The following is a 23701-nucleotide window of genomic DNA, read 5'->3' as shown; positions in this document are numbered from 1 at the left end:
TATTCTTGACTAAATCACATCATCCAGGGAGATGATCTGATTACAGTTTCAAACATACAGTATTGAATAAGGATTATTCTACCTTTATGAAATGGGATTTTGATTAAAACATGGCTTTTCCAAGAGGGCATACTTTCTTTCAAACCTGCATATGTATATATTGCATTTTGGTGATCCAATTGTCTGCTGATGGACATTTGGTTTGTTTCCATCTTTCGGCAATTATGAATAATGCTGCTATGAACTTCGCTGTACAAATATCTGTTTGTGTGGTTGCTTTCAGCTCTTCTGGGTATGTACCAAGTAGTGCTATTGCTGGGTCACAGGGCAACACAATACTTAGTTTCCTAAGGAACCACCAAACAGTCTTCCATAGTGGATGCATCATTATACATTCCCACAAGCAGTGCATAAGTGTCCCAGTTTCTTCACATCCTCTTCAACATCTATAGTTTCCTGTTGTTTAATAGCAGCCATTCTTATAGGTGTGAGATGGTATCTCATCGTAGTCTTGATCTGCATTTCCCTTAAAGCCAGTGAAAATAAGCATGTCTTCACATGCTTCTGAGCCATCTGTATTTGCTCTTAAGAAAAATGCCTATTCATATCTTTAGCCCATTTTATAACTGGATTATTTTTTTTTTGAGTTGTATGATTTTTTTTGCATATACAGGAAATCAAACCTTTGATAGATATGTGATTTCCAAATATTTTCTCCCATTGAGTTGGCTGCCTCTTCACCTTTTTGATTAAGTCTTTTCCTTTTTTCTTTTTACATGGGCAGGCACCGGGAATCGAACCCAGGTCCTCGGGCTTGGCAGGCAAGCATTCTTACCTGCTGAGCCACCGTGGCCCGCCCTTGACAAAGTCTTTTGAGGTGTAGAAGCATTTGATTTTGAGGAGTTCCCATTTTTCTATTTTTTCCCTGGCTGCTTGTACTTTGGGTGTAAAGTTTAGGAAGCTACCTCCTATTACTAGGTCTTGATGATGTTACCCTACATTTTCTTCTATAAGCTTTATGGTGCTAGTTCTTATATTAGGTGTTTGATCTACTTTGAGTTAATTTTTGTGTAGAGTGTAAGACAGGGGTCTTCTTTCATTCTCTCGCCTATTGATATCCAGTTCTTCCATGCCGTTGAAAAGAATATTTAGTCCCAATTCAGAGGATTTGGGGGCCTTGTCAAAAATCAGTTGACCATAGATTAGGTGGTCTATTTCTGCCCTCTCAATTCAATTCCATTGGTCAATACTTCTGTCTTTGTGCCAATACCATGCTGGTTTTTTTTTTTTTAATATGTGCAGGTACCAGGTAATTGAACCCAGGTCTCCAGCATGGCAGGCGAGAACTCTGCCTGCTGAGCCACTGTGGCCTGCCCAGTACGATGCTGTTTGACCACTGTGGCTTTATAACAGGTTTTAAAGTCAGGGAGTGTTAATCCACCCACTTTGTTCTTGTTTTATAGGATGCTTTTATCTATTCAGGGTCTCTTTCCCTTCCAGATAAATTTGGTAGTTAGCTTTTCCAGATCTTCAAAGTAGGTTGTTGGAATTTTGATTAGTACTGTGTTGAATCTGTAGATCAATTTGGGAAGAACTGACATCTTAACTTTATTTAGTATTCCTATCCATGAGCAGGGAATGTCTTTCTACATATTTAGGTCTCCTTTGATTTCTTTTAGCAATGTTATATAGTTTTCTGTGTACAAGCCCTTTGCATCCCTAGTCAAGTTCATTCCTAAGTATTTGATTCTTTTAGTTGCTATTTTGAATGGAATTTTTTCCTTAATTGTGTCCTCAGCTAGGTCATTGCTTGTGTATGAAATGTTACCAATTTTTGCACATTAATTTTATATCCCGCCACCTTGCTGAATTTTTTATTAGCTCAAGTAACTCTGCTGTAGATTTCTCAGGATCTTCCAAGTATAGTATCATACCATCTGCAAATAATGGGAATTTTACTTCTTCCTTTCCAATTTAGATGCCTTTTATTTCTTTGTCCTGTCTGATTGCTCTAGCTAGAACTTCTAGCACAATGTTGAATAACAGTGGGCATCCTTGTCTTGTACCTGATCTTAGGGGAAGGCTTTCATCTGTCTCCATTGAGTACTATTCTGGCTATCAGTTTTTCATATATTCCCTTTATTACATTGAGGTAGTTACCGTTGTTTCCCATCTTTTGGAGTGTTTTTATCAGAAAAGGATGCTGAATTTTGTTGAATGCTTTTTCAGCATCAATCGAGATGATCATGTGATTGTTTTCTTTTGATTTCGTAATGTGCTATATTACATTAACTGATTTTCCTGTGTTGAACCATCCTTGCATTCCTGGTATAAACCCCTCTTGGTCATGCTTAATTCTTTTAATGTACTCTTGGATTCAATTTGTTAATATTTAGTGAGAATTTTTGCATATATGTTCATTAGGGAAATTGGCGTGTAGTTTTCCTTTCTTATAACATCTTTACTCCTTTTTGGTATTAAAATATTAGCATCATAAAATCAGTTAGGTAGAGTTCCTTTTTTCCTTAATTTTTTAGAAAAGTTTGAGCAGGATTGATGTTAGTTCTTTATGGAATGTTTGATAAAATTCCCCTGTGAAGCCATCTGGCCATGGGCTTTCCTTTGTAGGAAGATTTTTGATGACAGATTGAATCTCTTTACTTGTGATTGGTTTGTTGAAATCTTCTATTTCTTCCTGAGTCAGTGTAGCTTGTTTGTGTGTCTCCAGGAATTTGTGCATTTCATCTAAGTTGTCTAGTTTGTTGGTGTATGGTTGTTCATAGTATCCTCTTATGATATCTTTTATTTCTTCAGGGTCTGTGGTAACACACCCCTTCTCATTTCTGATTCTGTTCATTTGCATCCTCTCTCTTTTTTGTTGGTCAGTCTTGCTAGTGGCCCATCAATTTCACTGATTTTCTCAAAGAACCAACTTTTGGTTTTATTGATTCTTTCTATTGTTCTTTTGTTCTCCCATTCACTTATCTCTGCTTTAATCTTTGTTATTTCTCTTCTTCTATTTGCTTTGGGGTTAGTTTGCTGTTCTTTCTCAAGTTCCTCCAGGTTTGCTGTTAAGTCCTCAATTTGTGTTCTTTCTTTTTTTTAATATAGGCATTTAGGTCAATAAATTTCCCTCTCAGCACAGCCTTTGTCACATCCCATAAGTTCTAGTAAGTTGTATTCTCATTTTCATCCATCTCCAGACAACTACTGATTTCTCTAGCAATTTCTTCTTTGACCCACTGGTTGTTTAAGAGTGTGCTATTTAATCTCCATATATTTGTGAATGTTCTTGTTCTTTGGTGGTTATTGAGATCCAGCTTCATCCCATTGTGAGCAGAGAAAGTGCTTTGGATAATTTTAATATTTTTAAATTTATAAAGACCTGTTTTGTGCCCCAGCGTATAATCTATCCTGGAAAATGTTCCATGAGCACTAGAGAAGAATGCATAACCTTGTGCTTTGGGGTGTAATGACCTATATATGTCTGTTAGGTTTAATTCATTTATCAAGTTATTTAACTTCTCTATTTCCTTGCTGAGCTTCTGTCTGGTCGTTCTATCTACAGAGGAGAGTAGTATATTGAAGTCTCCTACTGTTATTTTGAAACATCTGTTGTTCCCTTCAGTTTTGCCAATGTCTGTCTCATGTACTTTGGAGCTCCTTGACTGGGGGCATAAACATTTATGATTGTTATTGCTTCCTGGTGAATTGACCCTTTAATTAGTTTATAGTGTCCTTCTTTGTCTCTTATGATATCTTTACATTTAAAGTCTATTTTGTCTGATATTAGCATAGCTACTCCTGCTTTCTTTAGCTTACAGTTCCATGGAAAATCTTTTTTGATCTGTTTACTTTCAATCTATTTGTATCCTTGTGTATAAGAGTCTCTTGTAAGCAGCATATAGCTGGATTATATTTCTTAATCCATTCTGCAATATATGTCTTTTAATTGGTAAATTTAGTCCATTAACATTCAAAGTTATTACTGAAAAGGAATTTCTTGATTCCACCATCTTATCTTTTTTATTTTCTTTATCAAATCCAAAAATTCTTTTCCCTCTTTCTCTTTGTATTATTTAAATTAACCTTAGTGGTACTTTTCAATTCTATGCCCTCCTCCAAGCCTCCCTGTCCTATCTTTTTTTTCAGCCGGCAGAACTGCTTTTAGTATTTCTTGTAAGGCTGGTCTCTTGTTTCTTGTAATTTTTTGGTCTCTTGTTGACAAATTCATTTAGGACTTCTTTGCCTGTGAAAACTTTAATCTCTCCCTCGATTTTGAAGGACAATTTGGCTGGATACAGAATTCTTGGCTGGAAGTCTTTGTCTTTCATCATCTTGAACATATCATACCACTGCCTTCTTGCCTCCAGAGTGTTAGTTGAGTAGTCTGAATTCAGTCTTATTTGATTTCCCTTGTATGTAGTAGATTGTTTTTCTCTTACTGCTTTCAGGATTTTCTGCTTCTCTTCAATGTGTGGATGATTAGCATGTGCTTTGGGGAAGGCCTATTTGGATTTATTCTGTTTGGAGTTCTTTAGGTTTCTTTGACTTGTATAGTTAGGTCCTTTATGAGGGTTGGGAAGTTTTCCCCCATTATATCCTCAACTACTCTTTCTAGCCCTTTACTCCTCTGTTCTCCTTCAGGGACACCAATGATTCTTGTATTTGTGCACTTTGTTTTGTCTATCATTTTCCTGAGTTCCCATTCAAGTTTTTCCATCTTTTTTTGCCATTTGTTGCTTTGAGTCTTCGAAGTCTATTATCCTGTCCTCTTTATCACTATTCTTTCCTCCATGTCTTCAAATCTGGTGTTGTGTGCCTCTGGTATATTTTTTATTTGGTCAACAGAGTCTTCAATCTCTGCGACTTCCGCTATTTTCCTATTTATTCTTTCAAATTCCTCTTTGTGTTCTTCTACTGTCTTCTTGATCTCCTTTTTTTATTTGCTATCCCACTTATTTTATTAAGTAGAGTTGTATGACTATCTTTGATTAGTTGTTCCAACACCTGTGTCTCCTCTGGTGTTTTAATTTGGTCATTAGGAGAGCTGTATCTGTGTGCACTGTGATATGCATAGTGATCTTCGGCTGTCTTTGTTGCAAGTAAATACCTTGACTGATTCACTTTGGGAGTTGATTTCTTTCAGTAGTATAAAAAGCCTTGTATTTGCGGGATGGTTGTACAGCAGGTAGGGAGTAGGGTATGGGGTGGAGCAATTAGTATGATGATTTGTTTTAGGGCAGGTGTGTGCACAGGTTGTGGATATTTTGCTGATGCTTGTGAACATGGGTGCCCAGTGGTCAGGGAGGATGTAGCTGTGCAGGTGCACCAGTCTGGGGGGTAGAACCCTGGTGTGCGCTGGTCTAAGGCATGGGGCCCTTTGTGCTCATGTGTAGAGCTGTGGCAACAGGTCGGCGTTATGCCTTAGTGGACTGGGGTAGATGTGACCCAGCTGTTCAGGATGGCACTTTCTCAGAGCTGGGAAGGGAGGCTGAGGCCTGTGCACATGCACAGTTCTAGAACTGCTGTAAAGTGCATTTCCCAGAGTCGAATGATGTGATTAGGGGCCCATGTGCATGCTTGGGCCTAGAAGTGCCATAAAAGGATGCGCTGAGCTCAGGGAGGGTGGGGTGAGGTTGTGTGACACTATGGGCAGGGGTAGCTTAGGTAAGTGCCCGTAAGCTTTATGTGCTGGCAATAGCCTGCAGTGAACAGGGAGGGGGAGGTAGTGCTTGGGAGGGGTACAGGAGAGGTGGGTTGGGCTGCATATGGGGTGGGGTAGTGAGACAGGTACATGTAGTAGGGGCTGGTGGTGTGGGGACACCTGGAGCGTGGAGAATGGGAGTGGGTGACAGCGTTCAGGTGCATGGAGTGTGGGATGAGTCGCAGGTCACGGGACTGCACTGGTAAGGTTAGCATGCCCAAAGCGCATGGCCTGGCTTACTTCCTAGTCCCGTGTTCCTGTCTGTGCACTCCCATGGTCTCCATGGCTCCACGGCTCCACACCAGGCTCCAGTTTTCTGCCTCTCAGTTCCTTGGTATCTGCAACTAGGGCTGCCGCTTGTGGTGCAGAAGGCTCTCCAAGGTCAGACGCACTCCCGAATTACTGCCTCTGTTGCCCTCCTGTCCCTTCTCTAACTTTTCCATGGAGCAGGGCTAAACTTGAGCTACTCTAGTAGGCCATCTTCCTGGAAGTTTTCAGTCATAATCTTTTATCTGATTTCTTTGCTCTAGTCCTGACTCCTTCAAGTTCATTTTCCATATTTCTGCTAGACTGATCTAAAACTGATCACCCTTTTGCTCTGAACTTTTCAATAGCTCCTTAGTGCTTATAGGATAATGATTTTAATCATTCCTGTGTACTTCTTTAGTCCTATCATCTGCTAGGTCTCTCTCCCTCTCTCTCCTTTTATACTTAATAATACTAAATATATTGTAGAAACACACATGCACACATCTGTCATAACTTTGTTAATATTGCTCCTTCTGCCTGAAATTTCGATCCCTCTTTTCTTTTGCTAATATCTATATCATTTTTTCTAGTCATTCACAGCTGATCTGCAGATGAGCTCAGTGCCTATTCTTTGAATTTTCTTGCCCACATCTCAACATGAGGTTGAAATCATGTCAGTCCCTACTAGTTGGTAAGCTTCTGGAGGACAGAGGATGGGTAATGAATAATCACCCTATTCTTAGGAGAGCTCATTCACTGTTATGGCTTTAACTAACCAAATGAAAATAAGTTGGTTTCAACACTGAAATTAATAAACAACTTCATTTTCCCTGAATTTTTCCAAATGTGCCCGCATGTTTTACAAACTTATCAGCAGAAGGATTTAAAATAGGTAAGGGCTTCAGCTCGAAAAAATTTCGGTAGTTTTATGAAATTAATAATAATAAAAAAGTAGATCTTAGCATAAGAGACAGAATATAAAAAATATTTAATGGTGATTTACCAAAGTTATAAAAAAGCCAAACTGTTGTTTAAGCTTATAGAAAAACTATCAAAGTGTTGTTTGATTTGGCAAGTTGTGTGAAAACATTATCCTAAAACATTCTTTTTCTAAAAGAGGTTTCTCATTTCTTTGGTTTTTTTTATCACTTACATTTTTAAAAAACAAAAAACTTTCAAATGGAGAATTAGCAATAAAAATCCTGAAATCCAGTATCCATTAAATGTACCTATTTGCTTATTGAATGCCAATTTGCCAGTTCTTTCTTGTCTCTGGGAACATTAATATTCTTTAAAATTTTAGATTATATTTTTTAGTTACCCCCAAATTATTTCAATTTTCTTGTATGATTAGCTCAGGCTCAGAAAGAAGGAAATTTTCACTTTGTCAAAATCCAAACTTTGTGACCCTCAAGGCACAGGAAAAAAACATAAACAGTTTTTGGATAAAATGCACTGTTCTGTCATTTAATCATCTGAAATAATTTAAAACATGCATGATATTTTCTTTAAGCTGAGAATTATGAGACTACTCAAAAGGGATAGGCACTGGCTTTCTGTCTATAGCAAGTACTGTAGGGGAGATCTGAGGAGATGGGGACACATCTATCATTAACCATTAGGCACTGTATCAAGAAATACATTTTGCTAAAATATCTTTAAATGTAACATTTAGTTTTTATTGGCAACATGTCTGTACTATAAAAACAGTTCCAGTGTCCTGATAAACATCCCTGCACACTCCAAACCTGTCAGAAGGTGGTGCTCTAAACATATCTGAAATACTGGCTTTTATATGTGCATTTCACAAATGTATATAATGAGGAGATTAAAGTGGGAATAAAAGTCTTTAGAAAAATGGTTCTGAAGAATATTCCAATTCTCTCAGTATAAAATCACCCACATTTCCCAATATGTACATAGTTAACTAACAAAAAAGATGTTTGGTATGTTTCTTTGAATTTTCAATATATTGTCTACTATAAAAATTTTAGTATGTAAATCAGGAAATGAAAGATAAGAGTATATTTAAAAGGTAAATCACATTAAAAAAAAAAACAGGACCACACACTCAAATGTAGTCAAGGTCATTAACACTCACAAGCATCTCGGATGTACAGTAACATAGCTATGAAGATATAATCGACTAAACTCAGGCTGAGGCCATCAGCAAACAAGGCATCCCAGACCACCAGGAGATCCTGCAGGGGGAACTCTCGTCCAAACAGCAGCCGTACCCACCGTCTGGAGAGAGACAAAACAAAAATCCAGTAAACACGACTTTTGAGAGTAATCTAAGACTGATCATTTTCTTACGTAACTGTGGAAAAATTATAATTTAACAGCATAGGGAGGAAATATTAGATATCAAAAATATAGCAAAATCCAGAATTTTAAACTTTCAAAGAATTTTATAATTCTATGCTAGATCAAAATTATTAAACTGTATTACTACATGTATAAAACACAAGTACTATATTTGAAGGGATAAGAATCTTTTACACTTAATATGAATCACAAATCCCCCCCCAAAAATAGAGAGAAAGTGAATGTGTAGAATGGTCTGAGAGTTGCCTTACATGTGATTCTGAATTAAAAGTATACAATTTTCCAAAATTCCAGGGTTTCTGTTAAAGGTATGTGCCTACATCTCCTCTTTTTTATTGGGGGATGGGTGGTGGTGGTGGAGGTAGCTGGCCTTTTGTATATGACAAATTATTATAGTGAAACTTAGAAAACTGCATTTCATTCCTAACTTAAAAGATTCAGTTTTAAGCCAAATGTGGGGCAAAGCCTGGAGATAGCTATTTTTTTTTGTCAGTGTAGTCAGTTATTTTCAAATGAAACATACAGTGATACCTAGTTTTTAGCTTTAGAATAGGTATACTTTATGAGTAAAGGTGTCTTTCTAGGGATGCTTTTCAAAACACAGCTACTACTGCAGTCAGGAAGATGTGTATCTATGCCATAGCAGACATAGATCACTAACGACAATACTAAACAAAGTCTATGTAATTGTATATTGTAAATAGTGACAGTTTAGACTTTCAGTAAATGCTAACTAACCTATCTGTAGACAATCTTACAAGAAACCTAAAATAATTCTGATATATTTCTATCTTTCTAATTTCATATAACACGACTACAATTTCCTTACAGAGAAGCCTCTCTCTGGAAATGTCAACTAAAATTATATGTGACTCTGGTACATATCCAAATTTCTGGCATCACCAAACAGTACAAACAGAGGAAATTCTTTTAAAATTAGTTAAGAACATATCCTTGATTTCTCTGCAAAATTTGAAACTAAATATAATCATCTGTGGGGTTAGTTAGGCCAAAATATTTTCCTGTGGGACTACTACATTTAAGGAGTGATCAAGAAAGCTGTGACAAACACATGCAGATCACTGTTTATTAGGAATCATGTGATCAAATACACAAGTTCTTTTAATTTATATTATTAAACTAGTCAAGAGAATAATTAAATTGCATTTGCAACTAAAGCTTACGGTTTACTCAATTTCTCAGGAAAAAAATTATATACCTAGATAACATTTATCTTTTTGAAAATGTTGGAGTATCTTTTATAATTTTTATCTTTCAATTTTTGCTTCATTGCTGATACGAGTGGTGACTAAAACAAAATACTTTTTTTGTCTGATATGCCCACACATTTCAAATTCCTTCAAATTACAAAAGCTAATATTTACTGTTCTAAGAAGTACAAAAATATCTCTAAATTAAATAGGTTGCTCTTCTTAATTACAAAGAATTAACCAATCTTGCAGATAGCATCAGGGGAATAGAGAATGGGCAAAGCAAAAAAGAGTACATGAACTCAACTATTTCAGGTACCTGCTTAAAAGACTTTCAATTGATACATAAAATTTTGCAATCTTAAAAGACTAAAACATTCAGAACATTGTCATTCACAGTTATTTAAGTGAAGAAAATCCATTAGTGAATAAACAGATGAAGGTTAATACAGAACCATCAATGAGACCACAGTAACCCCCTAACCCCTAACCCCCAACCCCCTTTCAAATTCCCGCCATTTTCCTATAGAAGATCACATCTTTGGATTCCTCACAGATAATGCTCCCAGAGCAGAAATGAAAATAAAAAAGCCTGTTATATAGAAATAATTTATATACCTATTATTTCTACAACAAAATGCCCAGTCATTGCTCATGTGTTACTTCCTCTTTTGCAACTTTCCAGGTGATTGATGTGATGTTGGTTTAGCTTCAAAGGGACCCCGTCAATGTGTATGGTGATATTCACTGAAGCTCTGTCAGGAGGGACAACTGCAAACTTGAATAATTTACATTGAATAAAATGTGCTATCTTATTTTTTTCTCTGTCAAATTGTTCACATAAATATCTTCAAAACTATACAGAATGCAAAGTCTTGAGTACTTTTAAATTTCATCTGTAATCTATGATGTGCTGTTTTATAACTGTATCGTTGCTTCATTCCAAGTTTCACCTTAAATAACTCCAAGGCAAGGACCAGATTCTGCGTGTGCATTTGCGTGTGTGAGAGGGAGAGAGAGAGAGAGAGAGAGGTAAAGAGCTCTGTACGTTTTTCTAAGTGCTCTGTATGTTTACCAAGGTCTTGTTAAATACACTGCAAAGCCACTTGTCATGCTACCGAGAAGCAAAGGTGGAGCTAAATTGGAAGTATATGCATTCATTTTGTTGGTGGCTGCACAAAACTAATTCAGGAAGTAGAATTAAAAAAAACAAAAAACAGAAACCAACAAGGAAAAAAATTATTAGATGCCTATCACATTTCTTTTATATAAATCTGTTAATAAGTTGCATGTGCAAGCATATTATATTAAAGCAAAATACAGTCTCTTCTATTGAATATGCAATTATAGGAAAATTAAAGCCAAATTCTCAAAATATTTATGAAGTACTGTTTTGCTAATGGAATGCTTTGGGACCAACAATGCCCTTACCAATAATTTAATAATTTTATCCCAATTGGATTTAGCTCATATATATATTCACCATACACAAAATCTCCTCTGCTATTTTGGAATTTCTTCAGTGAGTCAAAAGAAAATTTCAGCTCTTTATGAAATGAGTTACCAATTGAATTATTTCAGTAAGCTTTTGTACTTGTAGAAAGGAAAACTTATTCTAATAAATGAAGTCTTATAAAAACTGCTACTATAATTAATATGCTTTTATCACAGTAAAAATATTTAGTGAGAATTTAAGTTACCCCTAAGAGGTAACATTAGACCTTTTCCCCTTTAAAGATAGCTTTAATTTGTCCTGTACTTTTAATCTTGCTTTATGTATGTTACACCTGCAGATTACAATGCTGATAGTTATACAAATTTTATCACTTGTGATAATACAATAAATCATATTTTACCAGAGCTACTTACTAATTAGAATCTACAAAAACAATAAGGACCTTCCAAAGCTTTAAATTTAATAATAAGCCACACAAAGACAGACCAGTGTCTATGAAATCACTTATACTGCTATTCTAGATTTTAAATTTCTATGTAATTAAGTTGCTATCCCCAAGGGAACAGTAACTCCTGATGGTGTTACTGCTTGGGGTATGACCCATGGAAACACTAAGAGAAATTCATTTTTACCAGTCAGTGTAAAAAAATGACCAGTGTGACAAGTCTAAACAAACTTCACCTTAATACAATATAGCTGGTGAGTTATATGTGGAGAAATAAATTTGAAATACTGTATCTTCATTTCCTTTAATGATCTTTTAATGAGATGGGTATAGAAACCTTACAAGAACAAGTAATGTAGAAAAGCTATATTCAATTGAATTTAACAAATATAAGGGCATCTACTTTATTTGTGCAAAGTGACCCATGATCAAGAAATAACAGTACTGGGTAAGCATATTGGAACATAGAAGAGCAATATTATATCTTTGTTAGATGAAACTGATTTTGGCTGTTGCTTTCTGTTCACTTGTAATTTTCAAAGCTAGCAATTAATTTTAAGTACTCCATGCTTTGTAGGGAATAAACAAAGAATCCAAATTCTGTGTTGGTATCACAGAAAAAGAAAAGGAAGCCAAACGTGATCATTTCCATGGTTGGTCATCTACTTGACTGAGATTAGGGTCTTATAATTTGTTTTTAAATTTGAAATTAATTTACCTTAAGTTTTCTTTTATATCAATTCTGTGTAAACGGTCTTAAAATTAGAACTAAATATCACAGTTAATATAATTAAGGTCACAAGGCATTCTCATTTTAATTCTAACTTATTTGGAGAGCAAAGCCATGGAAGATGGCCAAAATAAATCATTTTGCCTCCATATTACATTTATTCTTTTTCTGAACGCTCTGCAGAATATACTATAGGAAGACGCTTACCCTGTTCAGTAGATTTTTATCTAGTCAATTATTTCAATTAAGTCATCTTAAAACTATTTGTGATCTGCATTCTTTAGAGAAAGATTTAAAATCCTTTAAGCTCATCAAGCTCTGCTAAAACCCTTTCTTCAGAAAAAATTGAAACGTCAAATTAGTTATTATGTTTAAAGAATTCAAAGCTGCTTTCTTAAGTGCTTCTTGTAATCCATGGGTTGAGTGAAGCTTGAATTTGGCTTTCTGGGAACACGTTAAACCTAATTTAACCTCTGCAGGATATGTACATGAACTGTTAACAGTGTATTTTTGACTCTGGGAAAAATTCTCTGTTCCTTTTCGAGGACAGCACATAGCCCTTTATTAAGGAAGGTTTCTCATTCCAAAAATAAGTTCCTAATAATTATCACCCATTCCTACTGTAATTTATTCTCTTTGGCAAGTGTTTGAAGTTGTTTTGTCAGAACTGTTATACGCCCTTTGCAAAAATAGTCTGAATAAGAAGTACGGCCTTGTGTATCTGCTTTTCCAGGCGTCTAAGGAGCTTGTAAGAATGTTGAGCACAAAGATGACCATCATATGTTTTGCGGCTGTTTAATTCTTGAACATTTTCACACCCTTTTAAAAGGGGTAAAATTTTCACACCCCTTTTAGAGATATGCCTGCTATTTGGATTATAAGTGTGGTATTTCAAGGAATGAGAAATTTTTTTTTTTTTTTTTTTTTTTTTTTTTTTTTTTTAAAGGAAAGACAGAGAGAAGGAAGGAAGGATAGAAGGAAGGAAGGAAGGAAGAAAGGGAAACATCTTTAAACATTTTCTTGTTTTATTGTATTTTGTTTTTCCGTTTTTTGTTACATGGGCTGGGGCCGGGAATCGAACCGAGGTCCTCCGGCATAGCAGGCAAGCACTTTGCCCGCTGAGCCACCGCGGCCCGCCAGGAATGAGAAATTTTAAGATGTGTGATTCACTAGTAAATTCAAATGAAGCTAATGAAAGATGGTAATATTTCAATACAGATCGTATGAATAGAATGTGCTCTCTCTGAGAATCCTGTTTGGCCATTCCAATCAAGATCCCATTGGAATCTATATTCTAAAGGGCAATAACATAAAAGCTGTTGAGAGGTAATCGTTCTACCCTATCACTTACTAGGGCTCCACTACCGGTGAGCTACTGAGCATTTCTTTGAGAAAATTATTTAAAGCCACTACTCACTATGAATAATACCACAAAGAATTAATGTGCAGTTGGTAGTCATGTTGGGAAAATTCAATTTAGGCTCTGGGACTACTGTATTTTATTAATACTGCAAGCAAATTTTACTTCTAAATAGTCTGTAAAAAGGCTTTGCTCTGTCACTTTACCTTCAGGAAAGGGATCAAATAAATTTTCTAAAAGGATACAGGTGACTGCTAAAAATAATTGCTTCTATCTTCTGTAATCTGAAACTCATTTTTTAAAAAAGAACAAAAACTGAGGGAGTTTATTTATTTTTTCACTGTCATAGAATATTTCAAATACCAATGGGTATCTTAAACATCACTGAATCACTGTTCAACTTCCTCTGTAAATTTCCAAAGTACTTTATTGTTGGGAGAATTGACAGGAGGTATAACACTAAACTGAGAAATATCAGAATCCATTTGATTTAGGGGTAGGGGTGAGACCACAGTCATTATAAGCAGTCAATCTAAACTCCAAAACTGACATATGGGGCGGGCCATCGTGGCTCAGCAGGTAGAGCTCTCGCCTGCCATGCCAGAGACCTGGGTTCAATTCCCGGTACCTGCCCACGCAAAAAAAAAAAAAAGAAAAAAGAAAAAGAAAAAGAAAAAAAAAAAACCTGACATAAGAAATAGAACTCTTGCCACCTAAAGAGAGACCAAAATCTGTAGAATGGGCATAACTTTTCAAGAGGCTCAGACTCACCAAGTCCCTAAAAGGTAACAGGGATAAACGATCCTCTTTCCCCTCTCTTATTGCTCACCCATAGCTGTAAACACACTCCAGGATTTATTTTCACTGTCCCCTTCCTTCTCTTGTTCCCTGTTGCCTGAACCTGCCTGGCTACTCTGAAGCTAGAACACTGCTTCATGCAGGCTTTATGTTTGGAGGCTCCACATCTATTATTGCCAGTGCTCTTTAATCGCATTTTGCAGAGATAAACATAGTTTTGATAAACACATCTCAGCTAAAGGGTTAGTTAGTTACATCTCAGCCAAGGGATTACAATTTGAGAACCACTACATTAGAAGCTCTAGCTTTTCTCCACATCTTCTCAGCTTACTCCTGCCAGTGTCTTCTCAAATCAACTTACTCAATATGTCTGGTTATTGGACCAATGACCAAAACACATCTAACATCTGGGACACAAAGCTCTCATGACTAAATCTCTCTTAGCATTCTGTCACTATTCACTTCTGTACATTGTTACCCCTAGAAAAATACTAATAAAAAACATGACCCCAATAAAAAGGAGAGAAACTGTGGGGGTGAGCAAGAAGGCCTCCCTCCCAAAGGAGAATCTGAGTTACAATCTGATTGTTTTGTTATAACTTCCTGTATATAATAAAATGAAGAAATGATAAAAATAAAGCTATGAAATTGTGACATTTTAAATGTTAACATTTAAAACTGATTTTTTTCAAATGTAATTTATTGAGACATATTTATATACTATACAGTCCATCCAAAGAATAGAATCAATGGTTCGTGGTATCACATGGTTGTGGATTCATTACCATGATCAATCTTAGAACATTTGTATTACTCCAGAAATGAAAAAAGAAAAAAGTAACTCCCAAATATCCCATATCCCTTGTCTGTCCCCCTCACCTTATTGACCCCTAATATTGCATTCTACCTAATTTAAAGACATACAATTACGGTAAGTAAACTAAGACAGTGTAGTATTGTCCGAGATAGATATACAGATCAGTGGAACAGAATAAAACATTCAGAAGTAGATCTATACAAATATGGGCATTTTTTTTTTCTGTATAGCCATACAATCATTATCAAAGATCAGGGCTACTAGATTACAGCTCAACAATTTCCAGCATTTCCTTCTAGCTATTCTAATATACACTAGAAACTAAAAAGAGATATCTATATAATGAGTCAGTAGTCATAATCATTTGTTAAATCTGAATTTCTCTGTTATATTTCCTCTTTCTCATTTAATCATTCTCTTACTCTCCAGGGATATTTGGGCAATGACCATTTTAACTTCATGCTGGAAAGGGTATTGACCTTTTTGGGTAGAGGTATGAAACTGGTTAATATTCTTGGAGATACTGTTACTTCAGGGTTTCAGGGCTTATCTGGCTTAAGAGCAATCTGGAGGTCTTAAATTTCTGAAAAACTAAACTTACTAATGAAACTTTTTTTTGCAGAGTCTTAGATTGAGCCCAGGGTATTTTTTTTTTTTTTTTTTTTTTTAGGGTTTTCAGAAATACTATTGGTTGGGGCTTGGCAAACTGCGGAAACTTGCAATATCTGGCTGAAACTTGTATAACAGAAACCTCCAGAATGACCTCTAAACTCTATTTGCAATCTCTCAGCCACTGATACTTTATTTTGTTACATTTCTTTCAGCCCTTTTGGTCAAGAAGGCATTCTCAATCCCACAATGCCAGGGCAAGGCTCATCCCTGGGAGTCAGTTCCCATGATGCCAGGGAGACTTGTACTGTTGGGAGTCATGACCCATGTAGAGGGCAGAATAGTGATTTTATTTACAAAGTTGGCTTAGATAGAGAGGCCACATCTGAGTAACAAAAGAGTTTCTTTGGGGTGACTCTGAAGCGTAGTTATAAGTAATCATAAATTTACTATGATGAATATATATATAATCTCATTTGGAGGTAAAGTGAGCAATCTAAATTTGAAATTCTTTGTGTTTAGCCTTGAGCTAATGGCTCTCCTGGGCCACTTATGGCCAACTCTAATAAGGTGGGTGAGCTAGGACATGGCAGGTCATGGCTGATCCGCTAAGTGCAAAGAGATAGAGCACATATAACATAGAGTACATATAAGAGGCAGAGAATCCCAATACTGCCATAACTCTAAAGACCATCTATACATTTCTCAAACAGAGGTCAGGCAGAGGCATACTATAGGTACATTAGTAGAGGCACATGGCACAGCTTGAACTCCTATCCCACTAAAAACAGCCTATAAATTTATAAGATAATACTGTTAACTCCTAGCCCAGTGTTCTTTTTATTCTTTTATTCTTCTCTTCAATTCATAAAGGATACACAACTCACATTTACATTAAAAAATTTCCTCTGTACCTTAATGACTAGCTATAGGACTCATATGAACAATTCTACTACTGCTAAGACAATTATGTGGTTACTGAGTTTTTCTGAGTAGAAGAAATGGTGTTTTTTGCAGGACTTACTTTAATGAATCATGATATGCTATTTCATGAGTATCCCAGTTCCAATACAGTGGTAATTACAGCTGTGGAACCCTACAAGATACAGAGTACTTCCTTTCAGGAAAACTCATTAAGGTAACTATAAGAACTTAGAAAAAAATTAATTGCCACTTTTGGTCAGCCAATTTTAGAGAGACTTATGAGGTCTAGAATTGTATTTATGAAGCTAACAGAGAGAACAGAAACACAGTGAAGTTTAGCTTACTGAGGGCATCACAGTAAACCAACTCAAATATGAAGCAGCAGAAACATCACATAAAACACTTTTAATTTGTTTTCATCAGTAATAGTCCATATCTGCGTAAAAATTGCAAGATGTTATAAGGATGGAGAATGTTCAAATTCTGACCAGCCATAGTGGAGAGATATTGGTGTACACTTGGGGAATTCAGAAGAGACCCCAAAGCACCATGTATTAGCAGCAGAGCTAAACTAGCTCTTGGGTAGAGGAGATTATTAGATCCATACTAAAATTAGAGAAAAACAAGTCCAAAGAGATTAAGATTAATTGCAAGTAATTTAACAGTCTATGAAAAGTTAACTCAGCATTCCCTTAAAAGGAGTTTCTGGGGGATGGCAGAATATGATGGTTGAGTTTGCCCCTATTCCAAGGGAACAGCTGGACAGGTGATGGAAGGGCGACTGGGATAGCAATTCCAGGGTGTAAGTGTTGTGGGAGGGTCTTCTGCACCACATAGGGAGGTGCTCTGAGGAAATGAGATGCAGAGAACTGGAGACCAACCAGCTAGAGCAAACAGCCTAACGTGTCCCTTTACAAACAAAAGCCTGGGGCCCTTGAGGGTGCACGGACAGGGAAACTGAACAAGGAAGTGGGCCAAGCTGCATTCCCTGAATGCATTACCCTCATGCGTGCTGACCCCACCCCACGATTCCTCCATATCCCACCCACCTGAACACCATCACCTGCCCCCTCAACTGTGCTTCAAGTGCCCTGCCCTGAGCCTTCCCCCCACCCCTGTCCATCCCACAAGTGCACTCTGAGCAACTGCACATGCCTGCCCCAGCCGAACCCACCTCTCTGCACAAGCACGCAGATTGGCCCAGTCCCTCCCAAGACCTGTACACCTGTACCCAGCTCCTCAACCCCTACCTTTCCTTCCCAGGCCCCTGCGGGCGAATACCTGCACATTCGGGCTCCTGGCACTCATCTTCATTCCTGAGCCACATCTGCCACGAGCCTGTACAGTAGGACAACCCCGCCCCGCACGCTTACATCAGCATCTAGTCCCCAGCAGATCTACGTATATATGAGCGCCATGCCCCCCAGCTTTGGGCAAGGGCTGACCTGTACATCAGGGCCATACCCACCCCCAGCACACGCAGAATCAACCCCAATCTGCTGTGTCTGAGCTCTGTGCACACGTACACGCATATAAAAGCCCCTACTCCCAGACCAGCTCTTGCACAGCCACATCATCCCAGAGGGGTGCTCACACATTGGTGCATGGATCTCTTGACCCTGTACCCCAACCCCCTGGCCAACATGCATACCCTTGCCCCACCACCTGGCACAGTGTCCTGCCACAACTGGCAGGTGCTCATGTGCACATCTGTGCTACATAGCCCCTGCCCAGCACACACCTGCACCCCTGCCCTAAACCCTTCCCCACAACCTGTGCACACATGGCAGTGCATGCCAACCTGACATCACCCACACTTGACCTACTTTCCACAATGCCTATGACATGTGCCCTGACCTTTGTGACCCATACCTTGCACCCTGATAACCACGAAACCCACGCTCCATGTGCCCACCCACATTTGCCCGCATGCATATATACAACACCCCTATCTGCCTCCTGCCATCCCCTACCTCCCTGTCCCCCATGCCACACCCTGCTCCTATGCTCCAAGGCCAGCCTGAGCTGCATCCCACCCGAATGAGTACCACACCATACCTCCACAACCCTAAGCCCTGCACCCTATGCTCACAGGCACCAGCACAGCGTTACGACCAGTGCCTATACCTAAACTGTAACCCGTCACTACACTGCAGTACCCTGCCCCACATTCCCCACCTGCTCCACATCCATAAAGCTTTAGAATACTGAAGGAAATCAACTTCTAAAGGAAGCTTATCAAGATATTTACCTGCCTTAAAGGCAACAGAGGATCACTAACATATCAAGATACAGATAGATACAGCCCAGCCTAATGACTAACTTAAAACATCAGAGGAGACACAGACTTTGGTACAATTAATCAAAGATATTCATATAACTCTACTAAAAAAATCAATGGGATGGTGTCACGGTCAGGTTCATGTGTCACCTTGGCCAAGTGGTGGTATCTGTTTGTCTGGTTGGGCGAGTGCTGGCCTGTCTGTTGCAATGAGGACATTTCATAGAATTAGATCATGATCACGTCGGCTGCATCCACAGCTGATTCCATGTGTAATCAGCTAAGGGGAGTGTCTTCTGCAATGAGTGATGCTCAATCTAATCACTGGAAGCCTTTTAAGGAGGATTCAGAAGAGACAGGCTCTATTCCTGCTTTGGATGGCGAGCCTCTCCTGTGGAGTTTGTCCAGACCCTCCATTGGAATCGTCGGCTTCACAGTCTGCCCTGTGGATTTTGGACTCTGCGTTCCCGTGGTCATGTGAGACACTTTTATTAATTTTATATTTACGAGTGTTCCCTGTTGATTCTGTTTCTCTAGAGAACCCTAACTAATACAGATAGCTAATGACATAAAGGAGATCAAGGAAAGGAATTTGAAAGAATAAATAGAAAAACAGCAGATACCACAGAGATTAAAGATGCTGCAGACCAAATAAAAAATATACTAGTGACACACAACAGCATATTTGAAGAGGCAGAAGAAAGAATATGCGAACTAGAGGACGGGATAATTGATTTCGAACACACAAAAGAGCAAGTGGCAAAAAAAGATTGAAAATTTTGAATTTGATCTCAGGAAAATGACGGACAACACAAAGCACACAAATATAAGAATCACTGGTGTCCGAGAAGGAGAAAAGAAGAATAAAGGGCCAGGAAGATTAGTTGAGGATATAATAGGGGAAAACTTCCCAACCTTTATAAAAGACATAAATATACAAATCAAAGTAGCCCAACGAACCCTAAATAAAATAAATGCAAACAGGCCTTCTCCAAGACACATACTAATTAGTCTATCAAATGTTGGAGAAAGGCAGAAAATCCTGAAGGTGGCAAGAGAAAAAAAACTACTACATACAAGGATTAACCACTAAGACTGAGTTCAGACTACTCAACTGGCACTATGAAGGCAAGAAGGCAGTGGCATGATATATCTAAGATCCTGAAAGACAAAGACTTCCAATCAAGAATTCAGTACTCAGCCAAACTGTCCTTCAAAACTGAGGGACAGATTAAAATTTTCACAGACAAACAAATCCTAAAAGAATCTGTCAATAAGAGACCGGTCCTACAAAAAAAAGGGAGTTCTGCCAGCTGAAAACAAAAGACAGGAAAGGGAGGTCTGATGGAGGGCACAGAATTGAAGAGTACCTGTATGGGTAACTTAAAGGATAAGAAGAGAAAGAAATAAAGAATATATAGATGAGACAAAAAAATCCAAAGGATAAGATGGTAGATTCAAGAAACACCTTTTCAGTAAAAACTTTGAATGTTAACAGACTAAACTTATCAATTAAAAGATACAGATTGGCAGAATGGATTAAGAAATAAAATCCAGTTATATGCTGCTTACAAGAGACTCATCTCACACACAAGATAAAAATAGACTGAAAGTGAAAGGATGGAAAAAATCTTTTAATGTGATGTTGGATTCGATTTGCTAGTATTCTGTTGAAAATTTTTGCCTCTTTATTCATTAGGGAAGTTGACCTATAGTTTTCCTTTCTTATGGCCTCTTTACCCAGTTTTGGCATTAAACACATATCATAGCTTGCCAAACCCCAACCAAAGCCATTCCTGCCAATCCTAAAGAACATCTAGGGTGTTACATAAGATTCTACAAATGGTCTATGCACTAGGTTAACTTTCCAGAAACCTACAATCTCCTCATAGTTCCCTGGACCTGATAAGTCCTGAAATGTAGAGGGGCCAGCCTCTTCAGAACATCAACTAGTTCCATTCCCCTATCCCACATAATCAACAGCCCCTTTCAACGTGAAACATTCATTTGGGCAAAGCCCAAATACCCTTAAAGAGTGGGAGAAAGATCAAAGGTGATAGTGGAGCTATACAGAGAAGGCAAGGCTTAATAAATGAGTATGACTGCTGAATTGTTATATTGCTATTTCTTTTAGTTTCTAGAATCTTAGAGCAGCTAGAAGTAAAAACCTAAAATAGTGGAATTGCAACCCATACCAAACTCTGAAATCTGGTCTACAACTAACTGCTGTGATGTGCTTTGAAATTTCTTGCTTTTTTCATATATATGTTATTTTTCACAAAAAAGAAAAAAAAGACAATTGGAGTGATAAATGCACAGCTATATGATGATATTGGACAACTGTTTGGACAGTTTGGATGAGTACCTGGTATGTGAATATATAATATATATTGATAAAAAATATAAAAGAAGTCAACTTTTATATATATTTCTTGGCATTTTTTAACTAAGCCAAGCCCTCCAAACAGGTAAAACCTGAAACAAACCAACATTCAAGGAGATATATCTGTGCAATACGAGCAAATCTATTAATTTTGTATTCTTAGTAAGGTGTTTGACCACATGTATGCCGTTTGCCAGGTCAGCATTTTAAATGAGGAAGAAACTATACCTCCTGATGATTGAGAATAAACTACAAAGGTTGTTCTCTTGATTATATTATAAATAAAAAAGTCATTTTCAAAAAAAAAGATTACAAAAAAATTCAGAATTTTAAGAACATAAAATTCAAGTTGTACAGCATTAAATAAAAAATCAGAAATCATGTGAAGAATAAGAAAATTTGACCCTCGACTAAACATTTCAAAAAGGAATAATACCATCTCCACACAAACTCTTCCTGAAAATATAAGGGATGGGTTAATTCATATTATGAGGCCAAAATTATTACCAAGATCCTCAAACCAAAGAGAGACATTATGAAAAAACTCAGACCAATATCAACCACAAACATAAGCACAAAAATCATTAACAAAATACTAGCAAATCCTATGCATCCACATAAAAGGCATAGAGATTGAAAAGGAAGAAACAGAATGGTCTGTATGCACAGATGGCATAGTTGTCTACCTAGAAAATCCTGAAGAATCTCCAAAAAGTTACTTCAATTGATAAATGAGTTTGGAAAAGATAGATAATAAGGTCAATGTACCAAAATCATTTGTATTTTTATATGCTAAGAATGAACAATTAGAAGTTAAAATGAAAAGAAATAGTATCTGTGTAATAGTACTCTAAAAAACCTGTAAAATATTCAAGGATTAATATAAGAAAATATGCTTAATATTTGTATGCTAAAACTATAAAAAAGAGGTGCAAAAGCAACAAAGACCTAACGAAATGGAAAGATATACCATATTAATTAAGTAGAAAAAATAATATTGTTAAGACGGCAATTTTGGCAACATCGATTTTGTAGATTCAATGCAATCCCCAAGAAAAATTTTGGCGAAATCAACAAGATGATTTTAAAATATGAATGCGAAAGCAAAGGACTGAAAATAGCCAAAGAAAAAAGAAAAACAATGTTGGAGGACTCATAATATATGATTTCCAGAATTACCAAAAAGATAAAGGAATCAAAATAATGTAGCATTGGCTAAAGATACTTAAAGATCATTTGCAACTGAATAGAGAGTTAAGAAATAGAATAAGTAATTTTTGCTAACAGTGCTAAGGAAATTCAATCACGAGAGGATGATCTTTTCTACAAATAGTGCTGGAATAAATGGTAGTCACTGAAAAACAATGAACCTCTGACCTAAATCTCATACCATATACAAATATTAACTCAAAATGGATTAATAGACCTAAAGACAAGAACTGTAAAATATGTTTAAAAAAAAAATAGGAGAAAATTTTGCCACATCGATATAGGCAAAGATTTCTTAGGATACAGAAAGCTCAAACCATAAAAGAAAAGACAAATTCAACTTTATCAAAATTAAATACTTCTCTTTGAAAGTCACTGTTAAGAAAATGAAAACACATCATATTGGGATAAAATATTTACAAAGTACATAAGTAATTAAAGACTTATTTCTTGAATATGCAAAGAGTTCTTACAACTTCTTTACAATAAATAAATCAAACAGCCCAATATTTAAAAAAATAGACAAAACATGTGAGCAGAACAAAAGAACTTCACCAAAGAAGAGATATAAATCCCCCCCCAAAAAAATGTGAAAAGACGCTCAATATGATTAGTAATTATGGAAATGTGAATTGCAACCTCAATGAGATACCATTACATACCCATTAGAATGGATTAAAAAATGACAAATCCAAGTGAAGGATTTGGACAAGGATCCAGAGCAACTCAAACTCACACACTACAAGTAGGAATGTGAAATGGTACAGCCACTTTGGAAAGCAAATCTGAAACCATTTGGCAGGCTCTTATAAAGTTAAATATAACTTAGTAAATGGCGCAGTGAGTCCATTCCTTGAAATTCATCCAAGAGAAATAAAAACTATGTTCATGTAAACACCTCTATATGAATATTTATAGCAGTTTTATTCACAATTGCCCAAACTGGAGACAACCCAAATGTCCTTCAACTGATGAAGGGATACGCAAACTATGATACATTCAAACACTGGAATACTACTCAGTAATAAAAAGCAATGAGCTCTTGATAGAGGTAATAACGTGGATGAATCTTCAATGTATTGTGCTAAGTGAAAGAAACCTTATGTAAAAGACTATGAACTGCATGATTCTATTTATATGATATTCTATAAAAGGCAAAAGTATAGAGACACTGCACAGATCAATGGTTGTCAA

The 23701-nt window shown here is 36.8% G+C and overlaps 1 protein-coding gene across 1 annotated transcript in view; it reads right to left on the bottom strand.

Annotated features, from left to right (window-relative positions):
* TBC1D5 (TBC1 domain family member 5) overlaps positions 1 to 23701 on the bottom strand; it is a 741161-nt gene that overhangs the window by 189441 nt on the left and 528019 nt on the right. Inside the window, exon 15 of the mRNA XM_077130039.1 lies at positions 8058 to 8200. Coding sequence (XP_076986154.1) covers positions 8058 to 8200 — 143 coding nt within the window. The remainder of the gene's footprint in view (positions 1 to 8057; positions 8201 to 23701) is intronic.

The sequence above is a fragment of the Tamandua tetradactyla genome, chromosome 15 (genome assembly GCF_023851605.1).
Source record: "Tamandua tetradactyla isolate mTamTet1 chromosome 15, mTamTet1.pri, whole genome shotgun sequence".
Classification (NCBI taxonomy): domain Eukaryota; kingdom Metazoa; phylum Chordata; class Mammalia; order Pilosa; family Myrmecophagidae; genus Tamandua; species Tamandua tetradactyla.
Note: the sequence above shows the minus strand (reverse complement) of the source record. Positions and strands in the feature narration are given on the sequence as shown.